This window comes from Rhinopithecus roxellana, chromosome 15, assembly GCF_007565055.1.
Source record: "Rhinopithecus roxellana isolate Shanxi Qingling chromosome 15, ASM756505v1, whole genome shotgun sequence".
Classification (NCBI taxonomy): domain Eukaryota; kingdom Metazoa; phylum Chordata; class Mammalia; order Primates; family Cercopithecidae; genus Rhinopithecus; species Rhinopithecus roxellana.
Window position 1 is genome coordinate 129,584,964 of NC_044563.1, and position 8,681 is coordinate 129,593,644.

The 8,681-nt window shown below is 45.7% G+C and overlaps 1 protein-coding gene across 1 annotated transcript; it reads right to left on the reverse strand.

The window, feature by feature from the left end:
* Positions 1-493: 493 nt before the first annotated feature.
* Positions 494-4,039, reverse strand: C15H11orf87 (chromosome 15 C11orf87 homolog). Its single transcript, XM_010371339.2, has 2 exons — positions 3,905-4,039; positions 494-2,828 (listed from the first exon to the last, which is right to left on the reverse strand). The coding sequence occupies exon 2, from the start codon at positions 2,565-2,567 to the stop codon at positions 1,974-1,976; it is 594 nt and encodes a 197-aa protein (XP_010369641.1). The 5' UTR covers positions 2,568-2,828; positions 3,905-4,039; the 3' UTR covers positions 494-1,973.
* Positions 4,040-8,681: the final 4,642 nt, after the last annotated feature.

The following is an 8,681-nucleotide window of genomic DNA, read 5'->3' on the forward strand; positions in this document are numbered from 1 at the left end:
CATTCATACATTTTCCAAAAATTTGAATAGCTGTCAAAGGCTTGATTTCCAAGAAATGCCACTGCATATAACTAATATTGTAATATGCTTCTGGCTTCTTCTATCATTCAACCAAAGGAAACAAGGTGGTAAATAACTATAGACTAATTCCATTTCTAACACAGATGGCCTTGTCTGGCATTAGAAAATAATAAAATATTTATCTTATTTTTGCAGTGTTTTTGTATGTTCAGTGAAGTTAGGACAGACTGAGAAAGATAGCCTTTCCTTTGCTGCAGGCAAAGATTTGTAACTAAACAAACAAGCTGCAAACATTTTTATCCTATAAGTAATTACTGGATATAACTTTTCTTGAAATTCGCATGTCCTGTCATCCAAATTGCCCGACATCCCCACCAGTCTCATCCCCAACCACATACAGTACAAGCAAGCACAAACACCACTGCCTCCAGGTGGTAACTGCATGCAGGGAGAACTACAGGCACTGTTTAAATATTAACCATGTTTTTAATAGATGGCATTCTTGCACATCCATTATTTGTTTGTTTCTGTGGTTGTGTTTTTTCTGTTATTTGCAAAAAAAAAAAAAAAAAATAAAGCATGTGTGTCATCTTTTTATAACAGTCCACTACAGAATAAGGTACAAAAGAACACTTCTGGAAACAGCAGAAGCTAGGTCTGCACCACTGAATTTCTCATCCAGTGGTAACCATTATATCAACAGCTGGAAATTAAGAACAATAATATACAGTTTGGAGGACATAGTACAGAACTATAGTTTTTTTCTGTATTTGGTACCAATATAATAAATATATAACAAAGGTGCACTTGTTCTAAAAATAAAACAGAAACATTCTAGTTGGTTAGATACTGCACTTTCAGTACTGCACATCACCTAATACTTTTTTTTTTTTTACAAAAAAGGTAACTTATGCAATGTTTAATAATAAGAAAACCAATAGTACACGCTAACTCGATTGTAGAAAAAGAAGAAAGAACCCAACCAAAAGCCAGAATAGTCACTTTCCAAAACAGCCCCTCCTCCGCCTTCACAACTAGAGGAAGTAATCAGAACGGTGAGGCGACTTCAGCACCAGACCTGGCTGGACAGCTCCCAGATCCTCTGTAAATCCTGAAAATGTCACAGGTCAAAGGTGTATGGGTGGGGGCGGGGCAGGGAGTGAAAGCGTTAGCTTTTTAAAAAAACTCATTTAAAGATTTTAACGTACTTATGCTCGGCCAGCGAGGGTCATTTTAAAAAGTAAATTAAAGGTTCTGTCCTGGAAAAGGTAATAGGTAATAGTTAACCAAAGGGTGAGAAATGGGCTGACTGGCGAGGGGTACCTGTCATAAACACTTTCTGGGGACTATTTTCTATGCCCTCTTGCAGTCCTGGTGCTTAATGTAGACATTTTCTTTATAATATACTATTGCCTGAGCCCGGCTGAGGGTGGGAATGGGGAGGAGAGGGAAGCTAAAGAAAAAGTGAAAGCTTAGGGGTCAGAGAGGAAGGAAGGAAACTAAACCTTAACTTGACAGCTATGTACATTACCGGGCCCCCTCCCCTCCCTTTGCTCCGGGAATCAATGCCTTTTATATATTTGGTAGCTTGTGCGGTTTCTCCTCCTAATTGAGGGGAGCGCGGGTTGGAGTGGGAAGATGCATCCTTCATTGACAATGAGAAATTATGTGATTTGTCATGCGCTTGGATTGTGTTATTAGTATTATAATAATTACTATAAATATTAATAAAGTATTATTATCAGCGTTATTTCTTCTTCCGAGACTTTCCTCGCCCAATATTTACAAATACCGCACAGTGCCTCGGCGGAGGAGAAACAAGAGTAAGGGGAGGGCAGGTAAGGAAACCAGGAAGAGGAAAGAGGGGCCAGAGGAAAAGGAAGGAAGGAGGAAAAAAGCAAGGATGGCAAAGATGATGGAAACAAGGACGGGGAACGAGAGGGGCTAGACGATCAGGACAGTACCACCGTTTGCAAAAGGCCCTCGCCAGCTGTGTCCAAACAGGAGGAAGCTGTGTGTGCTCCTTGGGGACTGGAGGCTGGCGGTGGAGGCGGAGGAGCACAGGGACCCTGGCACGCGAGGCCAGGGGACGAAGAGGAGGACGACGAGGCGTTGGAAGGGGCGCAGAAGGGAGAGTCCCGGGGCTGCCTCTCCAGCCGGGTTTCCTTTGTGTGGGTTGGGGCCTGCCTGCCAGGTCGGGGCAGCCCCCCGCCACCGCGGCTGCCGCTGCAGTGATCCCGCTCATATTCCTCCTGAGCCCTCTGCATCTTTCGCTTCTTCATCCTACGCTTGTGGATGTGGAAAGTGGAGAGGGACAGCACGATGAGGCAGAAGATGAGGGTAACCAGGACAATCAGCACCAGCGTGGAGGAGAAGGACTGGAAAAGCTGCTGTCCCACCTGCGTGATGCAGGTGCCGCCGCCACCTGCGCCTGGGCCGCGGGCACCCGTGTTGCCGCTGCCGCTGGCGTTGGGGGAAGCAAAGGTCCGGTTGAGGAGACACGGCGGCAATGCCAGCCTCAGCTCCTTCGGCGCCCTGGCACTCATTGGCGCGGGGCTGGGAGGGGCCGGACCCACTAGGCTTCCCCTCTTGGGCACACTGTTCCGACCAGCCAAGAAGAGGACGGAGCCCACGTCACCCAAAACTGCTCCCTGTAGCGGGAGGGGGTGTGCGAGCAAGCCAAGGACTAAGGGAGCAACTGCTGGCAAGCAAGGCGACCAAGGAGTGAGCGGCGCCCGAGAGATCCTCGCCGATCCCACCTGGAACGCGTCTCCACGCGCGCACCTTTCCTTCGCGGAGGCACCAGGCTGCAAAGACACAAAGCTTAGTTAGAATCTCGACCGCTGCCCAGGGGAGTGCGGTCGGGAAGAATCAACCACTACCGCAAAGCGGCCCTCTGGGCACGCTGCCTGAGCTGGGCGCTGCCCGTATTTTCGGTCAGCGGACCCCATCCTGCCCGCCCGTGGCCGTGCACCAGAGCCACCAGCAGCCTGCTCACCCCACTCAACAGGATGGGGTCTACACCGGCACCGCGGAGGTGCAGATTACTCAGCAGATAAGGCAGCCTCCCTTCCGCCCTTCACAACTTTATAATTGCAACAGACAAGCATCCGCTTCGGATTGAAGTCCCTACTTCCCAGAGCGCCGGCTCTCCTCTTTTCTGCGTCCTCTCGGTAGATGTCTTCGCCTGGATCCCTCCCCTCCCAGCACCCACTCCGGGCCACCGCGCGGGCTCCGGGTACACAGTCCTTCCTTTCCCTCCCCCTCCAGACTTGCCCTCCCTGGACGGCGTCAGACCCTTGGGTCCCATTCCCAGGGGGATACCCCTGGCACCACATCCCACTCTGCCTCTGTCCGCGACCGCGGCTGACGAGCAGGAACGCGCTCCATCTCCTCTCCAGCCTTCTTCCCTGGCATACTCCCCTCTCCAAAGCAGCTGAAGCATCTTTCTCAGCTGACACATTCCCACAAACGGCCCCCTCCTCCCCATCTCCCTATGCCCCCAACTTGGCAGTAGCCTGATTCTTTCGAGAGGAACTGGAATGGAAAGAGGAGGGTTCCCGCCTGCAAAGTTTGGGGAACAGACCTTCTTTCAGTCCTTCCTAGACCCAGCCCGAAGGCCCCGAGGCTTTTCCGGTGTACCGGAGCCGGTAGACCCGCAGCGTGCAGGAGAGCCTCCTTGCTGCTCCCAAGAGGCAGCTGCAAACTGTTGCACTGCGGAGCAGCGAGGCAGCGCGCAGGCAAGCCGGGGCAGAGGCCGGGGCCGGGGGCTGGAGCTATGCCCGGGGTGGCTGCACAGGCCGCGTGAGCTGTCCTCCCCACTCGCGCCCTGCCATCAGGCCACCCCGCCATCAGAAGCCTTTAGTCACACCTTGTTTCTTACCTGGACCGCCAGCTGGCTGCAAGGAGGGAGCCCCCACCGCGCGGCTGCAGTGGCGGCTGCAGAAGGCGCGGAGTGAATGGGCCAGAGACCGAGCCGCGCTGCTGCTGCCGCTGCCGCCGCCGCCGCCTTCGCCGCCGCTTCAGGGAGCTGAGCTCGCAGCCTATTGCCAGAGAGGCCGGTGACGTCAGGCAGCCACTGCCAGGGCTCCAAGCCACCCCTCAGGCCCCCACCCACCCTAGCACCCCAACACCTTGTCCTAGCCTAGCGAGCCTCTGACACACACTTCCCAGTTCGCTGCCCTTCTCCAGCCCAGGAACTAGGAGGAGCAACCCACACCCCCACCCTGCAAGCAACCCACCTTTCTCACTCTCTTGCCTAGGAAGAGTTGAATCTTCAGTTCTCCAGCTGTCTGATTTAGTTCTAGAGCTGACCCTTTGGTCCCAGAATCACGTTTTTACACTCTGGATAACCATCTCCCATTGGTGCACAGATCAGACTTTCTCCCTGGTGGCTGATAAAAATTTCCCCCACCCCCAATTCCTCTCTGTGCTGCCCGTGGTTCTGAACATAAACTGAGTGCATTAGATGACAGGGACATTTCTCAACATAGATGTGACAGAACCCAAAACACAAACCTGAATAAATTAAATAATCGAAATTAACCATTTTTCTCCACTGGAATTTCCAAGTTATCTTTCACTCCATCTGATTCATGATCCTTCTTGCATCCCTCACATCCTCATCTCTAGACCCCAGACCCACTCGATGTATTAAACACTCCTTCTATTCTGTCAATCTAGATACGCATGAGCACACAAAGCATAGTCTTACAAGGAAGAAATATGAAATTATTCACAGGAAGGCAGAAATGAACTGCCTTATGAAAATTCCAAGTATTTGTAGCTTGCACAAAGTACCCCTTCATTGGCCCTAATTCTTGGTAAAGTGTTTGCAGCACAACCTTTTAGCAAAATGGATAGAACTTCCAGAAAAGAACTCAACAGCCTCCCTAAATCTTGGAAGAGACTAGTTAACTATTGGTTTAGGAGGCTTGGAAAAATATGAATAGTGCATTTGGTTACAGAATCCAGCTTTGAAATGGAGTATGCTCATTTTTCTGTTGGAGAAGCTAGCTGGGAACAGTACCTAAAGACATTGCATGGTCTTTGAAGGCACTCAGATGTATTACTAAATGTGTATTTTCTTCTTTCCTTCTTGTCTTGTTTTCTATCTTTGAGTCTAGCACAGTGCCTTGTAGCTCACTTGATAAATTAAATGATGCAGTATATGTTGTTGCTCTTTCCTGCTATGCATCAGAAATGACTGATGCCCAATTATCTGCTTGTATTTGCTGTATGTGTAAAGAAAGAGGGTCTGACACGTGGAGGAAAAGGCTGTCCGTAATCTGGGGGTCCCTTCTTCTGACTCTCTGTTTAGGCTCACACAGTCACTGATGTCTGCCCCCCGCCCCCATCCCAATGCTAGCATTACCTTCCTGCCTGGAATGAGAGTACCAGATGCCTACAATAGCCACCTGCCACATTTGGACAATTTGACTTTGGTGGGCTCAGGGGATGGAATGGTGAACCTTTTTTTGTTTTGTTTTGTTTTTCTTTTACTCTGCGACTAAGTGACACTTTACCATTGATGCCTGACAGGCAATGCCCCATTTTTTCACACTCGCTTTGCTCCTGAAAAGTTGAGTCTAATAAACATTTTGTAAAGCAAATCCAATTTAAGATTCTCCAAAAAGAGATCTGGCTATTTCAAGAGACTCTTCAGCAAAAAATAAAAGTTTTTTAAAAAATGTTATTTTGTAAAGCAAAGAATTTTTACATAATAAGAATTAACTCTTGGCCATGCATAGTGGCTTACGCCTGTAATCCCAGCACTTTGGGAGGCCGAGGCAGGTGGATCACCTGAGGTCAGGAGTTGGAGATCAGCCTGGCCAACATGGCGAAACCCTGTCTCTACTAAAAATACCAAAAAGAAAAAGAAAAAAAAAAAAAAAAAAGAATTAGCCAGGCATGGTGACAGGTGCCTGTAATCCCAGCTACTCGGGAGGCTGAGACAGGAGAATCACTTGAATCCGGGAGGCAGAGGTTGCAGTGAGCCGAGATCGTGCCATTGCACTCCAGCCTGGGCAGAAAGAGCAAAGCTCCATCTCAAACAAACAAACAAAAAAAAACTCTCAATGGTCTGTTTTCTAGATCTGAAGGAATTAGTTATTGGGTTTTCCCTATGGGGAATATACCTTTACAACATGTTGTAATGGGATCGCAATATGTATGTAATGGAATTCTTCTTGCAAGCCAAGCTTCTAGGACATGTCAGAAGGCTTCCAATGTTATTCTTTTGTTACAAATGATAGCCATCTGTTATACCAGGAGTGCTAAAACTGTGTGCATTATTTTATACACCCTATGAAAAGACAAGGTCTTAATCTGGAGAACTTACAGTCTACAGCAGATGAATGTGATTCATCAGAAAATGATATTTAATTGGAAATGATTTAGGTAAAGACATTAGTTTGCAGGTCAAAAGCACGGGACCCTTTTTTGTCTATTCTCTTTCAAGAATAGGCAGTAGGGTCATAATTTGTTCTTACCCAGAGGACAAATGTGCTAAATACATAGATTTGGATGTCATTGGGTAGTGTGTTTCAAACTCAAGGAAGAGCAATGATAGCAAATATGTGCACCTCTTGGACTGCAGGAATTGATCCCACTGAGTTGCCACATGATTTTGGCACATCTGGCTTAATGGCAAGGCTTCCTCCAGACAACACCCTTGTTGCCACTATTTTCAGCACCAAACTTCACAAGCCACACTCCCAAGAGTAGAGAACCAAGAAGCTTCTGAGATTCCTGTAATCTTCCATTGTAATGGGAAAGCCCCTCTGGACATAAGCATATTCCACATATTTAACAGCACTTAATATTTGCGTCCAAGTTTAATGAAGAATCTCGATCTAACTTAGAGAAAAGTGCCACATGGGCACCTGTACCTAAATCTAAGAAGCATTGAATCAATAATAATTATAGCTATTATTATTTGCAAAACACCTACTATGTACCAGGCTATAGTAAATCCTATATTAGCATTAATCCTCTCTACAACCTTGCAAGGTTATTTTTGCCAAAATACAAAATTATTCATTTACTCACTTGTTCGACAAAAATCTGTGAGTACCTGCTATAGGAAAGGTGAGAAAACTAAAGCTCAAAGTGTTTAAAGGCCATGTGTAAGTAACCCACTGAGAAGTATATTACTACACATATTATTGGGCTGAAACACAGGTAAACAGATTCCAAAGTCAGTATTCTTTATATGACTACTTTTCATGACTAATGGCTTTTTCTCTCTCTCTTTCCCTTTCTGTTTCTCTCTTTCACACACACTCTTCTATTTTTATTTTTATTTTACCTCTGTCTACTTCTGATTGGGGTAATTATGTAAAGCTAGAGAAAAGCAGAGATGCTTGGTTGAAGTGCAGGAGGGAAGATGAGGTATCTCCACTGTTCAGGTCCTTCCTTCCAACCAGGAGCAGTCTACAGGATCTCCACAGATTCCCGTGGACTGAACCAAGTCTAGTTTGACTTAGGCAAGTCATTCCAAAACACAGTGCAGCATGATATATGCCAGGTTCCTCTTAGATTTACAGGGACTTCTCCAGATAATGTGCAGCTGATTTTGACATTTTGCCTAATCTTACATCTTCTCTAATCTGGATCCCTGCATACCTACAGAAGTATGCTTGTATGTTGTCATGTTACTATTAAATCAACTGCTGCCCCACCTAGCAAATAAATAATAAACAAAGCTCAGAGTGAAGCTCTTTACTTTGTTCTAGTTTTATTCTAGTTCAGTCTTCTCATCTGCAAAATGGGAAAAATAATAGAATCATTTTTGCAGTGCTATTTTAAGCACTGAGCGTAAAGCAAGCATTCAATAAATAGCTCATTGCATTATAAAGAAAATTACTAAGATTGATATTTTATCCCTGGCAATAGAAGCATTATATTGTTTTGGACTTGAAAATTCAGAAAACATTTGGTAAGTATTAGTGTCCTTTATGGGAAGATGACTAGAAAGGTGAAGGGACTGAAAATAATGACAGATAATAAGCAATTCAAGGAGCTGGGAATATTAATCTTAGAGATGGAAGGATGTGGGGAATGTATCATAGCCTCTTAAAATGTTTGGAGTATCATCAATAGAAGATGGATTTATCCTACCCTATGTACTCAAGAGAGAACAGAAATGTAGTGAAACAGATGTAGGATAGAAAGCCTAGATGTAGGATAGAAAGCCTCCTTCAATTCATTATTTCAGTAGTGGAAAGACCTTTCTAACCACGTAGCTGGTTATCATATACCTCAGCAGTCTTCAAACTGGAGGAGTTAATCCCTGAGAATACAATAGACATTTTCCAGGGGAATATATGTGTAGTTTTAAGGGAATTATTTTCCAAGTCCTCTACTTCTATATGTACTTCTCCCCAAAATATATCTATCTGGATTAAAATTTTTTTGTCACCTCTCCTTGCATTTGTCCTGTTTCACAAAAGAAAAACGTATGTTTCACCAGTTCTCAATCTTACTATAATGCATTTACTCAGGGTGTGAAAACCTTTGCAGAACTAAGAAAAGCAATACCTTGAGGATGTGGCGCTCCTGAGAGAGGTGACAGCTGTCATCTGGGGGACAAACTATGTATCAACTTATCTTAGAATTAGAGTTTAAAAGTGAGGTGGTTGTCAGAGGAATGAAAGTAT

Coding starts and splice junctions, on each gene's coding strand:
- C15H11orf87 (XM_010371339.2), bottom strand. CDS start 2,567: ATGAGTGCCAGGGCGCCGAAGGAGCTGAGGCTGGCATTGCCGCCGTGT.